A 23,293-nucleotide genomic window follows, 5' to 3' on the forward strand; every position below is an offset into this window, starting at 1 on the left:
ACGGGCCCTGTGTCTTACACGGTTGAGACTGCTGAGGACGTCGTCTGGAGAAGACACACAGATCAACTGTTGCTAGGAGCAGACAGCCACAGAGGCTCCAACGGCTGGTTGGCCTGAACTGTTTCCGGATGATACCGCAAACCAGCATCCTTTGCCACAGTGCTCTCCTCCAACACAGGAAGTCAAAGAGACTGTTCCACCTGTGCAAACTCCTGACTTTCGACTGACACAGGCACCTTCTCCATCCAGGCCTGTGTCAATGCCTACTGCTGTGGAAGCCAGCGATGACCGCCGGTATCCTGTCAGAGAGCGGCGGCCTCCAAGACGCTTGGATCTGTAGGCTTAGTGACTTACCCACAAGACTGGGGCAGAATAAACCCCAGGGTAAAGTCAGCGTTTGAGGCAGTCTACCTCTACCCTAGGTTCGTTGAGTGCATTGAAAGTAACTTACCTGTTGAGGAATAATGTGGACCTTCCATTTAAGAGGGGAGGAAATGATATGTATTGTGTGTTCTATTGTGTGTTCTCCTCCCACCTGTGGTGGCGCTGTCACAGGAGATAAATGGTTGGGTGTTCTCTGTTAAGTTTAGCTCCCTTTGTTCGGAACTTGCCAGAACTTCCTTTCCTTCCAATAAAGCACTTCATGTTTGAATCTCTGAGTTCTGAGTCCTAAATTGTGTCTAGGTAGAAAGGTACCGACACAACAATAACCACAAAATCTACAAGAAGCTCAGGAGCGGGAATGTGAATAGTTAGTTTAGATTTAACTACTTTACATAAGGAGAAAGAAAAAAGACAGACAGACAGACAAAGAAAGAGACAGACAGGCAGAAAGAGACAGACATATAGACAAAAAGAAAGAGACAGAAAGAAAGAAAAAGACAGAAGGAAAAAGACAGGAAAGACTTGCATTTATGTAGTGCCTTTCACGACCACCGGACGTCCCAAAGTGCTTTACAGCCAATCAAGTACTTTTTGAAGTGTAGTCACTGTTGTAATGTAGAAAATGCAGCAGCCAATTTGAGCACAGCAAGCTCCCACAAACAGTAATGTGATAATGACCAGATAATCTGTTTTAGTGATGTTGTGAGGGGTAAATATTGGCCAAGATATCGGGCATCACTCCTTTGTTCTTCTTCAAAATAGTGCCATGGGATTTTTACGTCCACCTTAGAGAGCAGACGGGGCCTCGGTTTAATGTCTCATCCAAAAGACTGCACCTCTGACAGTGCAGCACTCCCTCAGCACTGCACTCGAGTGACAGCCTAGATTTTTGTGCTTAAGTGTCTGGACTGGGACTGGATTCCACAACCTTCTGACTCAGTGGTGAGGATGCTACCAACTGAGCCACAGCTGACACATAAAGGAGGCAGTGGAGGTGGATAATGGGGCAAATTCAAGAGGGAGTGGGACAGATATCTGGCATAGAAAGTGACCAAGAGGCATGAGAGATGAAGTAGTAATTGGTATTTTTCAAACTAGGTGACTGCAGATGGACTACAATGATCTCTTCCAGTTCTGCATATTCCTGTGTTCTTATGGTGGGCAGTCAGGCCAAGCATTCTTATTAATGCTGTCTACAGGGCAACAAGCCAGTGATACATGCCAAACTGCATCTGAAACGGTCAGTCAGTGTTTTGGTGGACTGGTCCATGTGCCCAGCCAATGCTGTCATGGGGCGGTCTGACCCAAATCCTGTTCTGTTGCTGTTATAAACTGAATTCACAGGAATTCCCACATGCGGCATGCAGCCAGGTTCAATCATTTTAGCTTACAGGAACAACAAAAACTTGGGTATGAGACTCAGAATGGCCACAAGAGGGGAGAAACTGAGAGTCGAGCAGTGGGGGAGTGGAGGAGAATGCCAACATGAACTGGGGGGATGTAGAGGAAAATGCCAGCGTGGAGCTGCAGTGGGAAGTGGGGGGGGGGCGGGGGGAAGAAGAATGTAATTGTGGACTGGCGATGGAGGGTAGTGCCAGCTTGAACTGAGGGGGGAGGGGGCAAAGAGAGTGCCAGGTTGGATGGAGAAGAGTGAAGTGGGAGGGTTGGAGGGGGAAAGAATGTTTCTGTGCACTGGTGGAGAGAGAAAAATGACTGTTGGGTAACCAAACTACAATTTCCTCAACAGTCACTTATTTTCTTCTGTCTTTCAGATTAAAAATGTGTCAATTGTGAAGTATAAAACTGTTTAAATCAATCAGAGTGCCTAAATTTTAATATAAAAATTCATAATGTTCTAGTTGAGCGAATTCCCACCCTCTGGTAATATACCAACAGTTCATGCAAAGGAGTGGGGACAGCACTTGGAAGCACAGTGCAAATATTATAAACTCACTGCTGAAAACCCTCACCAGAATGGTCAAGACATTTTATTTTTTAAAACAGATCTTCCACTGTTCCTGGGAGGAAGGCATTTTAAAAGATAATAAAAACAATCCTTTCCCAAATAACAGACAGTAGTTTTCAATAGAGTTGATTAAGCGTTCCCTCTTGTTTAGCTAAAACAAAAATTGCAATGCCAATGTTCATTGTACAGTCTAAGATACTGGACCAAAAAGTGTCAAAAATCTTTTCTTTTTTTTTTAAACTGAGGCTTGTGCCTCCAGACAAGTCTAGAAAATAAATTGGATGCCTCGAATCTCTTTCAAGCTTTCACATACAGTACTTCTGCTTTGTTTGCTTACAATATGAGTGACAGAACATTGGGTTGTCTGCAGCTTACATTACAAGCCTGTGACCCACTGCATTTTCAGTGCAATCGCTTGTTTAGGAGTTGTCGGCCTTTTTTGAAGCTTTTGCTCATTTTCCAGCTTGGCTCGTACGAGTCAAGTTGAATATTGGAGACGGGAGGCTCTGGAAATTTGTTCAATTGCCCCTGAAAGTGTATCAATGAGGATGTAGCAGTTCCTATCGACTTGCTGTACCCATACTCACTCTGTGATCTCCGTGAAACCGCAGGAGGCCGCTGCGTGTAACGCTGTCCAGCCCTCATTGTCAGGCTGATTGACATTGACACCATGCTCCAGCAGAAAAGTGACCATGTCCAGATTTTCGTCGATGCAGGCCTGTCAGAGAGCAGAAGACAACAAAAATAGTGAACAATCTCATGTTGCTGCTCCTCTGCATGATACCCTCAGCCACTCTTTTACTGTACCCACTCGGTTAGGGTCAAACTATTAAAATTAGTTACTCGAAGATCTCCTGTGGTGTTGCTCATTGTGAGTCACAGGATGTGCTGATATCAACAAAGTGTGACAGGGAAAGTGTTACAGGACAGAAATGTGCACGATATGGATGACTTAATATATTACTGGTGAATCTCCTGTGCTGTTGCTTGCAGCAAGTTGGAGGGTGCGGTGGGTTGGTAAGGATTTGAAGCTTTGGTGGGGAGGGCTAAGGTTTTTATAATATTAATGGAAGGAAGGAAAGAAGGAAGAAAGAATGGCCAGAAGAGGGTGCAGAAAATAAGGGAGCCAGGAGAGAGGGCACAAAATAAATAAGTGAACGCACACACGCACGTTCATTCACATAGACATACACTTAAATAACAAAATGAACTGAACTGGAAGAGAAGGGCATCAATTAACTGGAACTATATATAACTGAATTAAATACAAGATCATTAGATCAAGAGCTAAAGCAGCAGGAGGTAGGTGAGCAGTGGGACCCGTTTTATTTCATTATATGTAGAGGATCGTTCAGGAATCCAGAGTGGTAAGAAGAGCAATTTAATAACACTGAGTGGCGGTTTTATTTAATAATTTTCGACAATGCTAGTTGGCAGCCAGGGCCGATGAAAGTGGCAAGAGACCCCATTTACATTTTTGAGCCGGGTGCGGGAAGCAGAGGCGAGTGGCTTCTGAAGCAGAAGCGGTGGCTGAAAATGCAATTTTATTTTTTTATATATATATATTTTGAGAAGGGTGGGGGCCCAATTTTTCTAAAGGAATAGGCCAAGAATGACAGCAGCATGCCATAGGCAAAGCAGGACAGCGACCTACAGCGGAGCAGGACCAGAGGTTCAGCTGGCCAACTGGAATTGCCAACTTTGGTTTGACGTATTCCTGGAGATTTGATCACGTGACATTTGATCACATGGCATTCGATCACGTGACATTTGACCATTGTTTACAAATGTTACTGCATTTACCTTAGTTGAGTGTCTCAGCATCACCAAGCCCTGAATAAAATCTTTGACATTTTGTTTTATAGCGAGATAAATAACAATTTATAAATTAAAGACCATAAAGAATAGAAAGATTTAAGGGTAAGTAATATTTAAATATAAACTACTTCTACGCAATGTTCCCTTTAAGCTGCGCAGCTGTCTGGGGCTCCTGCGCAGCCGGCTCACTGGCTTTTAAATTAAAAAACCGCGCATGCGCAGGCTGCACGGCCCCAAAAAGAATTAGAGGGGACATTGCTTCTGCGATGTTTCTACAGTATATGCTGCAATGAGAAATACCAAGTAAATACCACTGATTCAACAAAAACATCATCGATATAAGTAACTTCTAACTAAAGTCTTCATATAATTTTATGACTTTTTACAATACACAGCAAGTTATAAAAATTATAAATAAAGCCAATACCAAACCTAATTCAATTCACTAACTCCCACACCCCACTGTTGAAGCCCAGCTTCAGGGTTGTGAGGGTCACTCCTCAGGGAGCAGCACCAAAGCTGCCCGGCTCCCAGAACAAAACACATTACTGTATACAACAACGTACATCACAGGCTAATATGAACTGTCCCTCACTCCAGATTGTGTTACTCTCTCTCACTCCCTCCCCCAGTTGGTGCTTCTCTCCATCTCCAGTTTGTGTTCATCTCTCAATTCCCCCCCCCCCCACAGTTTCTGTTGCGCTCTCTCTCTCTCTCCCTCCCTCTCTGTGTCTTTCTCTACCTCCCTCTCCCAGTGTGCGTTTCTGTACCTCCCTCTCTTAGTTTCTCTCTAAGGAATCAGAGTTTCCAGGTGATTTTCATTGGCCCTGATGCCGTCATCCTCACAACTGGCAATGAAGTGGTGAGTTCCTAATAGAGAGGGCAAGGGGATCAGCAGGGCTCAGACAACGCGGTTTGATTGCAAGCCACGACAGCCGGCGTACGCTGCAGGTGCAAACCACACATACACGGACCGTTTTTGCTGAGTTGCCAATGGGCGTTCGGGGGATCAACGCCCATTACGGTAGAGCAGGATTGGGAACGCCATGAGCAGTAGAATGGGGCCAGAGCCCCATTTGTAGTTTAAATTTAGGCTGGTGGCCTTTGGGAGTGGCGGTTTTACTTAATAATTTTCAGCAGGAATCATCCAATGGGGTAACGAAGTATCTTCTCACTTTCCAATTGGTTTGGGAAGGCGGGGTGCGGTGAGGATGGGTGCTTTGGGTGAGCGGGAGTGTGGGGGGGGCCGGACAGTTGGAGGCAGCTCACCAAGTGATGAAACCTCCAGCAATATATTCAACTAGAGTTGACAACCTGATCTGTGGGAGGCAGAAGATGGGACCGAGGAGCACAACACCATCACCTAGCAGCCGAAAGCCCGCAATTTCAGCATAACAAGCAAAATGTTTGCCTACAGTTATTCCATTATAAATGTTGACAAAAGCTTTACTCAAAATAGCGATACAGTAAGTAAGGGTAATGTGGCAGTCACAAGGCTTTTACTATATTATATTTACACACGCAAAGGCTTTCAGACTTCCTCCATTACCCCTCACTCTGCTAAAGGTGCTGGCTTTTGCTGCGATAAAGCTTAATTGGCAGGGGCAGCCTCCTCCACCACACACAAGTTGACAATCTTCACATATGATCCTAGAAAATGAATGTTGACTGGCTATTTCACCAGAGAGGACGTCAGAGACAAATCCAACCCTATCCTTACCTAATGTCCGCACATGCACACTTTCTAAAAGAGGGGGAACTTGGGCCCTGTTTGGTTTGCACAGCTCAGCACTGCACCATTTGTTACATCTTTTAAAGAATATACATGAAGTTAGGTGAGAAATCCTGCAAAAAGGATAGGAGGCTCCTGCACAGCACAATGGGGGAGGGGAGGGAAGAAGGGGGTGGTGGAGGAAATCATGGTGGGGTGGAGAAGGGGAGGACTGAGTCAGAGATATTCCCACTGAACTGTAAAAGCAGCAGGAAAGCTCACAAATTATAAGCCGTAACCAAGGCAATATAGCAACAAACAGCATAAATCCCCTTCTATCAGGAAGCTCCATCTGAACACGATTCCCGAAACAGATACGCATCTGGAAAAATTTCAGCAATTCCATTTTCTTAAAGTGGCTGTGAGTGTGTGTCTTGGTTTGTCTGCTTTTGCGTGGGGCCAGGGGTGGGGGGGGGGGGGGGGCAGGAAACAGCATCAGGGTACTGATTGAAAAGTAGCAATGGCATCACTGAAATAACTGGCTCCCTGCAGCTGCAAATATCAATGTGAGTCCAGCAGTGTGGGCCTGTCCATGTCAAACAGGGAGAGATATATTTGGGTTCTAACCTGTCCTTACTTGTTCGTCATTGTTCATATGTTCGAATCACAAAAAGTTACCAAGCAGGTACAGCAAGCAATTAAGAAAGCAAACGGTAGGTTGGCCTTTATTGCAAGGGGGAATAAGTATAAGAGTAAGGAAGTCTTGCTGCAGATTTTATTTTATTTGTTCATAGAATCATAGAATGGTGACAGCACAGAAGGCGGCCATTCCACCCGGTCGAACCTGTGCCGACTCTCAGCTAGTCCCACTCCCCCACCCTTTCCCCGTAGCCCTGCAATTTTTTTTTGCTTCAGATACTTATCCAACTCCCTTTTGAAAGATAAGATTGAGTCCGCCTCCGCCACCCTTTCAGGCAGTGCATTCCAGATCTTAACTACTTGCTGCGTAAAAAGGTTTTTTCTAACGTCGCCATTGGTTCTTTTGCCAATCACCTTAAATCTGTGACCTCGACCCTTCTGCCAATGGGAACAGTTTCTCTCTATCTACTCTGTCCAGACCCCTCATGATTTTGAACACCTCTATCAAATCGCCTCTCAATCTTCTCTGCTTCAAGGAGAACAACCCCAGCTTCTCCAGTCTATCCACATAACTGAAGTCCCTCATTCCTGGAATCATTCTCATAAATCATTTCTGCACCTTCTCGAAGGCCTTCACATCCGTCCTAAAGTGTGATGCCCAGAATTGGACACAGTACTCCAGTTGGGGCTGAACCAGTGTTTCATACAGGTTCATCATAATTTCCACACTTTTATACTCTATACATCTATTTATGAAGCCCACGATCCCATAAACCTTTTTAACTGCTTTCTCAGCCTGCCCTTCCACCTGCAATGATTTGTGCACACATACCGCCCCCCACCCCCGTCTCTCTGTTCGTGCACCCCCTTTAGGATTGTACCATTTCGTTTATATGTCCTCTCCTCATTCTTTCTACCAAAATGCATCACTTCACACTTTCCTGCGTTAAATTTCATCTGTCACGTGTCTGCCCATTTCACCAGCCTGTCTCTGTCTTCCTGAAGTCCATCACTATCCTCCTCACTGTTCACTATACTTCCAAGTTTTGTGTCATCTGCAAATTTTGAAATTGTGCCCTGTACACCCACGTCCAAGTCATTAATATATATCAAGAAAAGCAGTGGTCCTAGAACCGACCCCTGGGGAACACCACTGTGTACCTTCCTCCAGTCTGAAAAACAACCGTTCACCACTACTCTCTGTTTCCTGTCACTTAGCCAATTTTGTATCCATGCTGCCACTGTCCCTTTCATTCCATGGGCTTCAATTCTGCTGGCAAGCCTATTGGCCCTGAAATTAGGATCGGGAGCTTGCCGCGCGTGCAAGCCCCCGATGTGCACTCACCCTGCGCACCGACATCTGAAGCCCGGGCCTGCTTGCATTTCTTGTCACTGGCCCGGTTCAGATGTCGGCGCGATGTGCTTACCTGATCCAGCGGCATAGTTAGTGCGATGTGCCGGCTGGGATCAGGTGAGCACTGTGCAGCCAATCAGGGGAGGGAAACTCATTTATGAGTTTGACAGTAAGAGCTGTCAAACTCATGAAAACTCCTGGCCCCAAAACACTACTTAAACCTGAAAGAAAATTTAAAAAAACATTGCACTACTTAAATGAACAATAAAGAACTCTGAAAAACTATTTTAAACAATAATTTTAAAATTTGAAATTTTTTTTTATATAAAAATAAAAAATCGGGGCTAAAACTAAACTTACCTTACTGTAAATTCTTTAAAAATAACAAACTTGTGGAAAAAAATTTTCTCAATTGTACTAAAAGCCCACTTACCTGAAAAACGAAGTACTTACGTGTGGTTTTTCAATGCGTAAAGACCGGAGGCCTTTACACACGCGCAACTCTGGGGGAAAAAAAAAGGAATTTCACTGCGCACGCGCTGCCTGTGCAGTCGTGCGCATTCTGCCTCTTAACCCCTTGGGTCAGAGGACAGGAAATGCCGGTTTTCAGCGCATGCGCTGTGCATGCTGAAAACCGGCAATTCCTCCGGGCACACGCGTGAGTACCCCGTCCGTACACACGCATTGTGCCCGGAATTACTGGGCCATTATGTGGCACTTAGTCAAACGCCTTTTGGAAATCCATGTACACTATGTCAACTGCAGTACCCTCATCAACCCTCACAGTTACCTCATCAAAAAACTCATCAAATTGGTTAAACACAATTTGCCTTTAACAAATCCATGCTGGCTTTCCTGAATTAATCCACCCCTATCCAAGTGACTGTTGATTTTGTTCCTGATTACTGTTTCTAAAAGCTTCCTCACTACTGAGGTTAAACTGACTGGTAATAATAATAATAATAATAATAATAATAATTCAACTTTGTCATTGTACAATGCACAAGTACATGAACAACAAAATGTGATCTTGCAAGCTCCCATGAGTCCAGTACAAATAACATTAAACGTAAATAGCACCGTCCTGGGAGAAGCAAAGCCGCTGCGTCTGTGCGCGCCGCCATTCCATTTCCACCATTCCTCCTGTCCGACAATCTTCAGCCCAACGCCCGGGCCTGCTCACCAGCCACCCCTCCCGGGGCTCTTTCCGTGACCTTCTCACCAACCGCCCCTCCTCGGGGCTCCTTCCGTGACCTTCTCACCAACCGCCCCCTCCTCGGGGCTCCTTCCGTGACCTTCTGCACCTGGTCTTCCCTGATGGTCACCCCTCCAGGTACTAACCAGGCCTGGCTCTGCTTAGCTTCCAAGCCTTGCCAGTGACCCTGTCCCTAGTCCCAGGAACAGGGCTGTAGTTGCTGGGTTTATTTTTACACCCTTTTTTGAACAATGGTGTAACATTTGCAATTCTCCAGTACTCTGGCACAACCCCCGTATCTATGGAAGATTGGAATATTATGGCCAGTACCTCCACGATTTCCGCCCTCAATTCCCTCAGCATCCTAGGATGCATCCCATCCGCTCCTGGTGATTTATCTACTTTAAGTACAGCCAGCCTTTCTAATACCTCTTTATCAATTTTTATCCTATCAAGTGTCTCTACTACCTCCTCCTTCACTATGTCTATGGCAGCATCCTCTTCCTTGGTGAAGAGGGATGCATTTAGTACCTCAGCTATACCCTCTGCCTACATGCATAGATCTCCTTTATGGTCCCTAATCGGCCCCACCCCTCCTCTTACTGGGATGTGGGCATCATTGGCAAGGCCAGCATTTATTGCACATCCCTAATTGCCCTTGAGAAGGTGGTGGTAAGCCGCCTTCTTGAACTGCTGCAGTCCTTATGGTGAAGGTACTTCCACAGTGCTGTTAGGGAGGGAGTTCCAGGATTTTGACTCAGCCAATCAAGTGGGTTGCTTTGTCCTGGATGGTGTCAAGCTTCTTGAGTGTTGTTGGAGCTGCACTCACCCAGGCAAATGGAGAGTATTTCATCACACTCCTGACTTGTGCATTGTAGATGGTGGAGTCAGGAGGTGAGACAATCGCCACAGAATACCCAGCCTCTGACCTGCTCTTGTGGCCACAGTATTTATGTGGCTGGTACAATTAGGTTTCTGGTCAATGGTGACCCCCAGGATGTTGATGGTGGGGGATTCGGCGATGGTAATGCCATTGAATGTCAAGGGGCAGTGGTTAGACTCTCTCTTGTTGGAGATAGTCACTGCCTGGCACTTGTGTGGTGCAAATGTTATTTGCCAATTATCAGCCTAAGCCTGAATGTCATCCAGGTCTTGCTGCATGCGGGCATGGACTGCTTCATTATCTGAGGAATTGCAAATGAAACTGAACACTGTGCAATCATCAGTGAACATCCCCACTTCTGACCTTATGATGGAGGGAAGGCCATTGATGAAGCAGCTGAAGATGGTTGGGCCTAGGACACTGCCCTGAGGAACTCCTGCAGTAATGTCCTGGGGCTGAGATGATTGGCCTCCAAGATCCACAACCATCTTCCTATGTGCTAGGTATTGCATGCTACCCGGTTACCTGTAGCAACAGAGTTGTCCAACGTCAGGGCAAACCACAAAGTTGTAATACCACATGGGGGTTAAAAATTATAAAGATGTATAGAATCAAGGAATGATACAGCCCTTCAAGTATTTATCAAATTCCCCTTTGAAAGTTATTATTGAATCTGTTTCCACCACTCTTTCAGGCAGTGCATTCCAGATCATAACAATTTGCTGTATAAAAAATTTCTCCTCAGCTTGCCTCTGGTTCTTTTCCAAATTATCTTAAATGTGTCCTCTGGTTACCGACCCTTCTACCACAGGATACAACTTATTTACTCTATCAAAACCCTTCATGAATTTGAACACTCTTATTAAGTCTCCCCTTAACCTTCTCTGCGCTAAGCAGAACAACTCCAGCTTCGCTAGTCTCTCTACATAACTGAAGTCCTGCGTCCATGGTACCATTCTAGTAAATCTCTTCTGCACCCTCTCTAAGGCCTTGACATCTTTCCTAAAGTGTGGTGCCCAGAATTGGACACAATACTCCAGCTGGGGCCTAACCAATGATTTATAAAGGTTTAGCATAACTTCCTTGCTTTTGTACTCTTGTGTCTCTTTTTATAAAGCCAACGATCTCATGCTTTTTTAACAGCCTTCTCAACTTGTCCTGCCACCTTCAAAGATTTATGTACATACACCCCCAGGTCTCTCTGTTCCTCTACCCCCATTGAAACTGCACCATTTAGTTTATATTGTCTCTCCTCATTCTTCCTACCAAAATGATCACTTCACAGTTCTCTGCATTAAATTGATTCTGCCATGTGTCTGCCCATTTCACCCGTCTGTCTATGTCCTCCTTAAGTCTGTTGCTAACCTCCTCAAAGTTAACTAAATTTCTGAGTTTCGTGTCATCTGCAATTATGCCCTGTATACACTAGTCCAGGTCATTAATGTACATCAAAAAGAGCAGAGGTCCTAATAACGGGGGGGGGGGGGGGGGGGGGGGGGGGTGGACACCACTATACATCCCTCTAGTCTGAAAATCAACTGTTCACCAATACTCTCTGCTTTCTGTCTCTTAGCCAATTTTGTATCCATGCTGTCACTGCCCCTTAATCCCATGGGCTTTAGTTTTGCTCACAAGTCTATTGTGTGGTTCTTTACTAAACGCCTTTTAAAACCCATATACACAAAATCAACCCTCGTCACTACCCTCGTCAATTCTCTCCGTTACTTCATCAAAGAACTCAATCAATGTCGAGCAATGTGATACACCACTTTACATGAAGGGAATGGGGGGAGGGGGGGCGGGCGGAAGGATAAATGGAGGGGGAATTAAAGGCACAATTAAGGTTTTTGGAGGCTTTTTAAAGACAGAGAGAAAGGCATAAAGGCAAAGAGAATTCCAGAGGGCAAGCAGTGACCGAAATATCAGCCTCTGATAGAGGAATAGAGGAGTAGAATAGAGGAGTGACAAACAAGTGGTAATCCAGAGTCAGAAAGTGTATAAGAACATAAGAAATAAGAGCAGGAATAGGCCATTCGGCCCATCAAGCCTGCTCCGCCATTCAATAAGATCATGGCTGATCTTCACCCTCAGCTCCACCTTCCTGCCTTATCCCCATATCCTTTGATTTCCTTAGTATCCAAACATCTAGCGATCTCTGTCTTGAATATACTCAATGACTGAACATCCACAACCCTCCGGGGTAGGGAATTCCGAGATTCACAACTCTCTGAGTGAAGAAATTTCGTCTCATCTCAGTCTAAATGGCCGACCCCTTATTCTGAGACTGTGACCCCTAATTCTAGATTCCCCAGCCAGGGGAAACATCCTCCCAGCATCTATCCTGTCAAACCCTCTAATTATTTTATATGTTTCAATGAGATCACCACTCATTCTTCTAAATTCTAGGGAATATAGGCTTAGTTTACATAATCTCTCCTCATAGGACAATCCCCTCATCCCAGGAATCAGTTCAGTGAACCTTCATTGTACTCCCTTGAAGGCAAGTATAATCTTCCTTAGGTAAGGAGACCAAAACTGTACACAGTACTCCAGGTGTGGTCTCACCAAGGACCTACATAATTGCAGTAAGACTTCTTTACACTTATACTCCAATCCCTATGTAATAAAGGCTGATATACCATTTGCTTTCCTAATTGCTTGCTGTACCTGCTGTGATGTGTGCACAAGGACACCCAGGTCCCTCTGAATATCAACATTTCCCAGATCTCTCACCTTTTAAAAAATATTCTGCTTTTCTATTTTTCCTACTGAAGTGGATAACTTCATATTTCTCCACATTATAGTCCATCTGCCACCTTCTTGCCCACTCACTTAGCCTGTCTATATCCCTTTGCAGGATGGCACATGTGACTGTTGAAGCTCACTTACATGAGGTGGAGTGATTCCACGGAAGGACTTGAAGGCAAGGATGAGGAGGTTAAGGGCATAGAGAACCGATGGGTCTTTGGGAAGGACAAAGTTGATTGATGTACAAGTGAAGACTGAGGCTTGGATTAACTGAAGTTTGTGAAAGATGGAGGCAGTAAGGCGAACGTCGAGAAGTTCATACTCAAAATTACGAAAGCATGGGCCAGAGGTTCAGCACAGATGGGAGAAGCAGGGCACAAGCAGGGAATGTTTCAGAACTGGATGAAGGTCCTGGAGGAGACGGTGCATGCGCATAACATTATCCCTCAATGCACCAGTTGGTGCAATTCCTACCATGGATGATTCAGTCACAGGTAGAACTGGACGGGTCCACAATGCAGGGCAGTCCTGGAGGTTTAAGTGTAAAGGGGCTGAGCTATGAGGAAAGGTTAGAGAAGGTCAACCTCTACAGTCTAAAAGGAATGCACTTAAGGGGAGGAGGGGGTTCATTGAGGTTTGTAGAAGATTAAATGGTATGTAGATTAATGAACCCAGAATATTACTTCAAGGTGATTCAGATACAAATGAAAAGTGAATTCAAATGTGTTTTTGAAAAAAATCTTACACTCAAAAGGTTGATAAATATTTGGAAAAATCTACCAGATAATGTGGTAGTGCTTTGGGAGAGAGAGTTTTTGGAGAGGACGTAAGTATAGGGTGTGGAATTTTCCTAAATGTATATGGTGTTTATTTTCAATTGGTGCTGCTTTGCCACTTTCTCATTTTAAAATCAGTCTGAGGAAAATACTGCTAAATAGTTGTGCTAGGGTAGCATAACTCCTGTCAGAATGAGGGGTGGTGGGGGGGGGGTGTGAATGTTGTGCTAAATTCTTCTACATTGGCTCAATTGCTCATTGTTTTGTGTGTCAGATTTTCCCATGTTGGTCCTAATTTCTTTGTGCATTGTATTCTTCATTACTGACATGTATGCAAATGAGTCACTTCAAACACCAAGGTGGTTATTCTGTTTGTGAAATTTGAAATATTAATTTTCTGCACCATTGTTAACACTACTGAATCACTAAATATTTGTGATTATACATACAACTGGGCATGTTCATTGGTGCGAAAATGCTTTGGAGCACAAATGTTCAGTATCCTAAAGTTGGGAGGTGGGTTAAAACTTCCTTCCAGGTTTTGAGTTCTTGTTCTGAGGAGGGAGCAGCTGATTGGGTGAGCAGGGCCAGGTGAGTATTTATACTACTCTATAGTTTGACAGTTAAGGTTCATCAGTTTATAAAAAAATTTTGTGGTTATAGTTTCTAGTGCTAGTAACCAAGGGCCCTTGAGTATATCATTTAATTGTAGTGTAATTGGTGGTATTGATTTGATTTAAGTTAATTTAAATTAATTGAAGGGTAAGTCATGGCAGGACAGCTCGGTGCCATGGTATGCTCCTCCTGCACTATGTGGACATCAGGGACACTTCCTGTGTCTCTGACGACCATGTGTGCGGGAAGTGTATCCAGCTGCAGCTACTGGCAGACCGCATTGCGGCACTGGAGCTGCGAATGGATACATACTGGAGCATTCGCGATGCTGAGGATATCGTGGATATCACGTTTAATCAGTTGGTCACACCGCAGGTAAAGGCTGCACAGGCAGGAAGGGAATGAGTGACCGCCAGGCAGAGTAGTAGGCACAGGCAGTTAGTGCAGGGGTCCCCTGTGGCCATCCCCCTCTCAAACAGATATACCGCTTTGGATATTGTTGGGGGGGGATGGCTTATCAGGGGAAGACAGCAGCAGCCAACTTCCTGGCACCGTGGGTGGTTCTGCTGCACAGGATGGGAGGAAAAAGGGTGGGAGAGCTATAGTAATAGGGGATTCTATTGTAAGGGGAATAGATAGGTGTTTCTGCGACCGCAAACGAGACTCCAGGATGGTATGTTGCCTCCCTGGTGCAAGGGTCAAGGATGTCTTGGAGCGGCTGCAGAGCATTCTGGAGGGGGAGGGTGAGCAGCCAGTTGTCGTGGTGCATATAGGTACCAACGATATAGGTAAAAACTGGGATGAGGTCCTAAAAGCTGAATATAGGGAGTTAAGAGGTAAATTAAAAAATAGGACCTCAAAAGGTAGTAATCTCAGGATTGCTACCAGTGCCACATGCTAGTCAGAATAGAAATAGAAGGATATTTCAGATGAATACATGGCTAGAGGAATGGTGCAAGGGGGAGGGATTCAAATTCCTGGGACATTGGAACCGGTTCTGGGGGAAGTAGGACCAGTACAAACTGGACGGTTTGCACCTGGGCAGGACCGGGACCGATGTCCTAGGGGGAGTGTTTGCTAGTGCTGTTGGGGAGGGTTTAAACTAAAATGGCAGGGAGTTGGGAACCTGTGCAGGGAGACAGAGGAATGGGAAACGAGGATAGAAGCAAAAGACAGGAAGAAGAAAAGCAAAAGTGGCAGGCAGAGAAGTTAAGGGTTCAAATCAAACATGGCCACAGTAAATAATAGTTCTAAAAGGACTAAGAGTGTTAAAAAAAGAAGCCTGAAGGCTTTGTATCTTAATACAATGAGCATTCGTAATAAGGTGGATGAATTAGCTGCGCAAATAGATGTAAATGGATATGATATGATTGGGATTACGGAAACATGGCTCCAGGGTGACCAAGGCTAGGAACTCAACATCCAGGGGTATTCAATATTCAGGAAAGACAGGCAAAAAGGAAAAGGAGGTGTGGTAGCATTGCTGGTTAAAGAGGAGATTAACACAATAGTAAGGAAGGATATTAGATCTGATGATGTGGAATCCGTATGGGTAGAGCTGAGAAATACCAAGGGGCAGAAAACGTTAGTGGGAGTTGTATACAGACCCCCAAACTGTAATGCCAAGGTTGGGGATGGCATTAAACGGGAAATTAGAGACACGTGCAATAAGGGCACAGCAGTTATCATGGGTGACTAATCTACATATAGATTGGGCTAACCAAATTAGTAACATTACTGTGGAGGAGGAATTCCTGGAGTGTATACAGGAAGGTTTCCTGGACCAATATGTCGAGGAACCAACTAGAGATCAGGCCATCTTAGGCTGGGTATTATGTAATGAGAATGGAATAATTAGCAATCTTGTTGTGCAAGGTCCCTTGGGATGGAGCAATCATAATATGCTAGAATTCTTCATTAAGATGGAGAGTGAAGTATTTCACTCAGAGACTAGGGTCTTGAATTTAAATAAAGGAAACTACAATGGTATGATGTGCGAGTTGGGTAGGATGGATTGGGGAATGTTACTTAAAGGGTTGACGGTGGATATGCAATGGCAAACATTTGAAGATCACATGGATGAAGTACATAATTTGTTCATCCCTGTTTGGCATAAAAATAAAACAAAAAAGGTGACTCAACCGTGGCTAACAAGGGAAATTAGGGATAACATAAGATCCAAGAAGAGGAATTATAAATTGGCCAGAAAAAGCAGCAAACCTGAGGATTGGGAGCAGTTTAGGATTCAGCAAAGGAGGACAAAGGGATTAATTAAGAGAGGGAAAATAGAGTATGAGAGTAAACTTACAGGCAACATAAAAACTGACTGTCAAAGCTTCTATAGATATGTGAAGAGAAAAAGATTGGTGAAGTCAAGCGTAGGTCCCTTGCAGTCAGAATCAGGGGAATTTATAATGGGAAACAAAGAAATGGCAGACCAATTAAATACATACTTTGGTTCTGTCTTCACAAAGGAGGACACAAATAACCTCCCAGAGATGTCAGGGAACATAGGGTCTAATGAGAGGGAGGAACTGAATAAAATCAGTATTTGTAGGGAAATGGTGTTAAGGAAATTGACGGGATTGAAGGCCGATAAATCCCCTAGGGCCTGATAATCTACATCCTAGGGTACTTCAGGAAGTGGCCCTAGAAATAGTAGATGCATTTCTGGTCATCTTCCAAAATTCTATCGATTCTGGAACAGTTCCCATGGATTGGAGGGTAGCTAATGTTACCCCACTGTTCAAAAAAGGTGGGAGAGAGAAAACGGGGAATTATAGACCGATAAGCCTGACATCGGTAGTGGGGAAAATGCTAGAGTCCATTATAAAAGATGTAATAGCAGAGTGCTTGGAAAACAGTGACAGGAGCGGACAAAGTCAACATGGATTTACAAAAGGTAAATCGTGCTTGACTAATCTACTGGAATTTTTTGAGGATGTAACTGGTAGAATAGATAAGGGAGCACCAGTGGATGTGGTGTATTTGAACTTTCAGAAGGTTTTCGATAAGGTCCCGCATAAGAGATTAGCGTGTAAAGTTAAGGCACATGGGACTGGGGGCAAGGTATTGACTTGGATAGAGAACTGGCTGGCAGACAGGAAGCAAAGAGTTGGAATAAACGGCTCTTTTTCCAAGTGGCAGGCAGTGACTAGTGGGGTACTGCAGGGATCGGTGCTAAGACCCCAGCTATTCACAATATATATTAATGATCTGGACGAGGGAACTAGATGTAATATCTCCAAGTTTGCAGACGACACAAAGCTGGGTGGGCGTGTGTGCCAAGAAACTCCAGTATGATTTGGACAGGTTGGGTGATTGGGCAGATGTATGGCAGATGCAGTATAATGTGGATAAATGCGAGGTTATCCACTTTGGTGGCAAAAACAGGAAGGCAGATTATTATCTGAACGGCAATAGATTGGGAAAAGGGGAAGTGCAACGAGACCTGGGTGTCCTTGTGCACCAGCCGCTGAAGGTAAGCATGCAGGTGCAGCAGGCGGTTAAGAAGGCAAATGATATGTTGGCCTTCGTAGCGAGAGGATTCGAGTACAGGAACAATGATGTCTTGCTGCAGTTGTACAGGGCCTTGGTGAGACCACACCTTGAGTATTGTGTGCAGTTTTGGTCGCCTTATCTGAGGAAGGATGTTCTTGCCATGGAGGGAGTGCAGCAAAGATTCACCAGACTGATACCTGGGATGGTAGGAATGATGTATAAGGAGAGATTGGGTCGATTGAGCTTATACTTGCTGGAGTTTAGAAGAATGAGAGGGGATCTCATTGAAACTTATAAAATTCTAACAGGACTAGACAGACTAGATGCAGGAAGGATGTTCCCGATGGCGGGGGAGTCCAGAACCAGGGGTCACAGTCTAAAGATAAGGAGTAAGCCATTTAGGACAGAGATAAGGAAGGATTTCTTCACCCAGAGAGTGGTGAACCTGTGGAATTCTCTACCACAGAAGGCAGTTGAGGCCAATTCATTAATTAAATATATTCAAGAAGGAGTTGGATATATTTCTTGAGGCTAAAGGGATCAAGGGGTATGGGGAGAAGGCAGGGACAGGGTACTGAGTTTGGATGATCAGCCATGATCTCATTGAATGGCAGAGCAGGCTCGAGGGGCCGAATGGCCTACTCCTGCTCCTATCTTCTATGTTTCTATGAACTAGAGCACTTGGACAAGCTTGATGGGCCAAATGGCATTTTCTCATCTTTGTCTTTAATATTCCGTCGTCACTTCTATCGAACACTAGAAATACATGTCCAATAAAGGCAAGAGTAACCAAATTAGGCAGAAATGATGGAGTGATGTCATAGGCCTCAATTTCCATCATTACCGCCTTAGCCATGTTGGACCTACGCAAGGCCCATGTACAACTGGTGCCCAGCATTGCTAGGGCCAGGTGAGGCCTTTTAAAAATGGCCGATCAAAGAGACTGCAGTCAAGCGCGAGACAATCGATTTGCAGTTCCGGATCTGTCTGAGGCCAGACAGCTTTTCCTGACCTCGTTCCTTTGAGCTGCTGCAAGCGCCACAGTCCTGTAGCAGCAGGGAGTCTCTCCCTGATTGGCTCCCCAGCAGAGGCTAAAACTGTAGTGTATGTACCCGTCTACCTTTAAGGGAACGATTGAGTGTAACCGTTCACCTTTAAGAGAACTACTTTAGGTGTGGCACTATTTGATTGGCTTCTGTATACGGTAATACTGACAGTGACCACACCAGTATATAAGTGATGTTACAGGATAACTAGGGCAGATTCGCCCTGACCTCTGAATAGTAAAGACCTGTTTGTTTGTACTTCAAAAGTCTGTGTATTTATTTACTGCACAACCCACAGACTTTACAGTGGCGACGAGTCCGATCGTACCCTGCGGCAAGAATAGCAAAGTAACAAAGAGCGTCGAAGAGAGGCAACTGCCCTCGTCGTGCGACCAAAAGAAAACACGAGGCTACAACAACAGAAAGTGTGGTACTTTACAGAAGCTGGAAGACTAGCAACAAAAGCTTCATCAGCAACAGGCACTGATTACCCTGCTACCACGGTGTGGAGTGAGCCGACCAGCAAGAAACAAGGCGGCCGAAGAGACTGTGAGTAGGGGAAGGGGTAGAAGTATCTGGAGGAGAAGGGCAGAGCACTCGACCTCGGTCGAGGGGGAGCTGTACCGGCCAAAAGTCGGGTCCAACGGCGTCGGGTGACAGCCGGACCGCGATCGGCGGGAAAAATCCGGGCAGCGACCGCAGCCACGAAGCGCTGAGCCTGCGAGTAGGCGCGGGAGGAGAAACCCAGCCGCAGCCGGGGAGGGAAACACCGGTCTGCGAGAGGGCTGGGGAGGCGAACGGGAACCGTGCGGGTGAGAGCCGGGTGCGGAGTGAGAGACTGCGAGGAGCCAGTCCAGCGGCTGAGCTGTTCTCCACCAACGGGGTACTCAGAGCCGGCAAAACCGAACGTGCGGGAGTGGGAGAGCGAACAGGAGCCGAGAACGGGGAGAGAGACTGCGCGAGAGCCAGTCCAGCGGCTGAACTGTTCTCCACCTACGGAGTACCCAGAGCCGGTAGAACCGAACGTGCGGGAGAGGGAGAGACAGAGCCGAGCACGGGGAGAGACTGCGCGAGAGCCAGTCCAGCGGCTGAACTGTCCTCCGTTAACGGGGTGTACCCAGCGCCGGTAGAGCCGTGCGGGCGGGAGGAAAAGACAGAGCCGAGTAAGGGGAGCTGTGCGAGAGCCAGCCCAGCGGCTGAACCTGTCCGCTGTGGGGAAAGCGTACCCCTTACACCAGGGAGAAACGCGGGAAGCCGCCATTAGGCGGAGAAGACGACAGAGGCGGGAAACCGCCATTGAAGTGGGCGGGGAGAGAAAGGAAGAGCGGGAAACCGCCATTTTCGCGGGAAAAGAACCGCCATCTTAACTGCCATTGAAGTGGGCAGAGAGAGAGAGAGAGAAGGGAAGAGCGGGAAACCGCCATTTTCGCAGGAAAACCGCCATTTTAGAAAAAAAAAGATGATAATAAATAATACTTAAAGAAATACTGTGCTGCTTCAAAGAAAGAAAGATGCCTAAGCGAGGGAATATTAACGATTTTAATTCTGAAATAGAAGACTGGGCCACGTACGTGGAACGCATAGAGATCTATTGCAAAGCCAACAAAATAGAGGAAGACGACAAGGTGATAACATTGCTAAACTCGATGGGGGCAAAAACATATGGGCTCTTGAAGCATCTAATAGCACCAGCTAAACCAGCGGATCAGACCTTCGAAGAAATTGTGGCTGTGCTGAAGGACCACTTGAACCCCACACCATTGATGCTGGCTGAGCGATTCAAATTCTACGCAAGAACACAGAGGAAAGACGAAAGCAATGCGGAATACTTGGTCGAACTGCGTAGGCTAGCGAAATACTGCCAGTTCGGAGGGAATCTGACAGAGGCACTGCGGGACAAGTTCGTATGCGGATTGTCCAAAGAAGGAACGCAGAAGCGACTACTGGAAGAAAACGACCTCACACTGGACAGGGCTGTCCTCATAGCTGCATCACACGAAGCCGCAGCGAAAGGAACGGCCGAAATGCAGCTAAAGGCGGCGGCACTCGGGGTGGACCAAATTACTTCGAGCACAACAAAATGCTACCGTTGTGGGAAGACCACGCACGACCAGAATCACTGCTGGTTTAAGAACCAAGAGTGTCGGAAATGTGGCAAACTGGGTCACATCGCGAAGGTATGCAGGTCCGGGAAAAAGACCAACAATCAACGGAAGCCACCACAAGAAAAGTACAACAAGGTACACAAGGTGGCTGAAAAGAGTTCAGACGAACAGAATTCAGACTCAGACCCAAACAACCAGGAGCTGGGTAGTCTGAAGATCCACAATGTGGGGAAAGAAGCTGATCTACAAACGATTTGGGTCGTACTAAAAATAGCTGGAGTCCAAGTACGAATGGAGCTGGACACTGGATCAGCTCTATCAGTCATCAACCGAAGGGACTACCACCGGCTATTCTCTCACATACCTTTGAGAAATACCAAGTTCGTATTACAGACATACACGGGGCATAATGTATACCCCATGGGGAAAATAAGAGTCAAGGTGAGAGATAGAGGGAAAGAACACCCAAGAATGAATTTGTACGTATTACCTGAGGGAGGACCACCACTTCTAGGACGGGAGTGGATTAAGAAAATAGACATGGAATGGCACTACCTAAAAGCCATAATGAAGGAGGATTCGGTGCAAGCTATCAGCTCAGATTCTGAGATGGATGACGATAAGACCAATTCAAATATGCATGACAAGGCTAAAGGGGACTTGCCGACGATGGGGAAGGAAACAAAGGCATGCAGAAAGACTTATGTCACCAAGAAGAATAAAGTTACAGAGCAGAACTCCAGGTTGACAGAGAATTCTGAGCCTGTTCAAGCTAAGGATTCATCCACGACGGAAGAACACCGAGCTCGGACTCAAACTTATGTCAAAGTACGACAACAATTAGAACAGTGGAGTGACCGTCTCGTACAAGAGATGAAAAATATGGAAAAGCTCTGGGACACTGAATGGGAGAACCTGGAAAGACAACAGAGACAGCTAGCTCGAGAAAAGAGCGACCATAGAGCCATCGTGGCCAAGTACCGATCACATCTCCCTGAAACTGTTCAGGAACTAGACTATTTACAGAACGACCTAAAGGAAGAGGAATCTTCAGGAAGCCAGGATTTTATCCCAGTTCATCTCTACGACTCGTTGCAAGCAGAGTGTAACAAGTTGAAGGAACAGTATGAACGGGCCCAGACTACAATCCTGGAAGGGGTTAACTCGGCAACCTCCGAAAAGCTAGTTTTAGTGAAAGAATATGAACAACTAAAGTTTGAACATGAGCGAGAATTACAAAGGCTGCAGGAAATGTTTGACGAGCTCCAGGCCAAGCCAGACTCATCGGTAGAGATTCCATCCGTAGATGGAAAATTAGAGGTGGAAGACATAGCAGAAGGTGAAATTCAAGATGTCCAAGAACTCGTTAAATTATTGAAGGAAACCCAAGACAAATATGAGGCGGCAATGGCAGAGGTCCAACAACTTGAAGAACATATTCAACTAGGAATCCGGGCAGTGGAAGGAAAGGCCAATGGAAGGAACACAGAGACTGTAGGAATGGCCCCTGATCAGGAGTTAGAGAACACCAAGGCGCAATTTCTTCGAGCGCTTAAAACCAAAGGACCGGAGGAAAGGAAGGTGAAAACATTGGAGGGAAAGGTGGATGAAATGGAGAAGGCGCTAATCCACAGTGTCCCCGTAGAAGAGTTAACGGCCAGCCAACTCTTATACACGCTGAGGGACAAGACTCCAAAATGGGAACACGAGTTTCAGGTTTCAAAGTGAAAGAATTCGGAGCTTCCAAAAGTCACGGAGAGAGCTGAGGGGGCAACACAGCTTGCACATGGATGTCAAAAGTATGCTGAATTATGTCAAGGGGAACAGAAGAATGCAGAAACAGCTACTTCAGTAGAAGGATTAAATAGCCTGATAACGGAATCCCCGATGGAAGGGAAGGTATTGAACTCACAAATGAGGCCAGGCGTGAAGGAATGGCAGACATCCCAGGAAGAGCGGGATGAATATGAATGCTTGAAGAAGTCTTTTCAAGAAAGATGGTCAGAGAAGGAACCACCGCCGGCTAACGTCCAGTTGGATAAGAAGGAAGTAGAAGGGCCCCTCACTGGCCTAACTCAGGACGACCCCGAATACTATCCTGACCTATTGAGTGACACTGAATATTACGAGGATCTGGTCTGCCCAGTTTGTGATGAAAACTCCCAAAGTACAGAAATCCGCATGAAGCACTTAAGGTCTAATGAACATAGAGAGTTGGTGGCGCTACAGATGGCCACAGAGAAAGGAGCTCCGAGAGTTTCAAAAAGGCAGAAAAGAAAAAGAAGCAGGAGATAATAACTGTCTAAAATACTATCATCTCAGGCGGGACACCATGAAAGGAGCTAAATTAGTTGAAAACCCGAAAATTATCAAGACAGCCAGTTGGTTGTAAAAGTCCGCACTGCTGGTTCAACAGGACGGAAGGTCAAGCTGTTACGTTAAGAAAAAGGCTATGGAGGAGTCACGCTAGCCATGTGAACCGGCTACACCAAAGAGATGCTGTTCGGAATGAGTCAAGATCAGAGACTGAATCTATGAACTGTTTCCGCAGA

The 23,293-nt window shown here is 45.7% G+C and overlaps 1 protein-coding gene across 4 annotated transcripts in view; it reads right to left on the minus strand.

Moving 5' to 3' along the window:
* Positions 1-23,293, minus strand: part of LOC147106636 (protein phosphatase 1 regulatory subunit 12A-like) — a 305,116-nt gene that overhangs the window by 161,281 nt on the left and 120,542 nt on the right. For all 4 annotated transcript variants that reach the window (XM_086007660.1, XM_086007657.1, XM_086007656.1 and 1 more), the window contains exon 2: positions 2,938-3,068. In XM_086007660.1, the coding sequence (XP_085863786.1) occupies positions 2,938-3,068 (131 nt within the window). The remainder of the gene's footprint in view (positions 1-2,937; positions 3,069-23,293) is intronic.

The sequence above is a fragment of the Somniosus microcephalus genome, chromosome 15 (genome assembly GCF_052327205.1).
Source record: "Somniosus microcephalus isolate GS21.2 chromosome 15, FLI_Smic_1.0, whole genome shotgun sequence".
Lineage (NCBI taxonomy): Eukaryota > Metazoa > Chordata > Chondrichthyes > Squaliformes > Somniosidae > Somniosus > Somniosus microcephalus.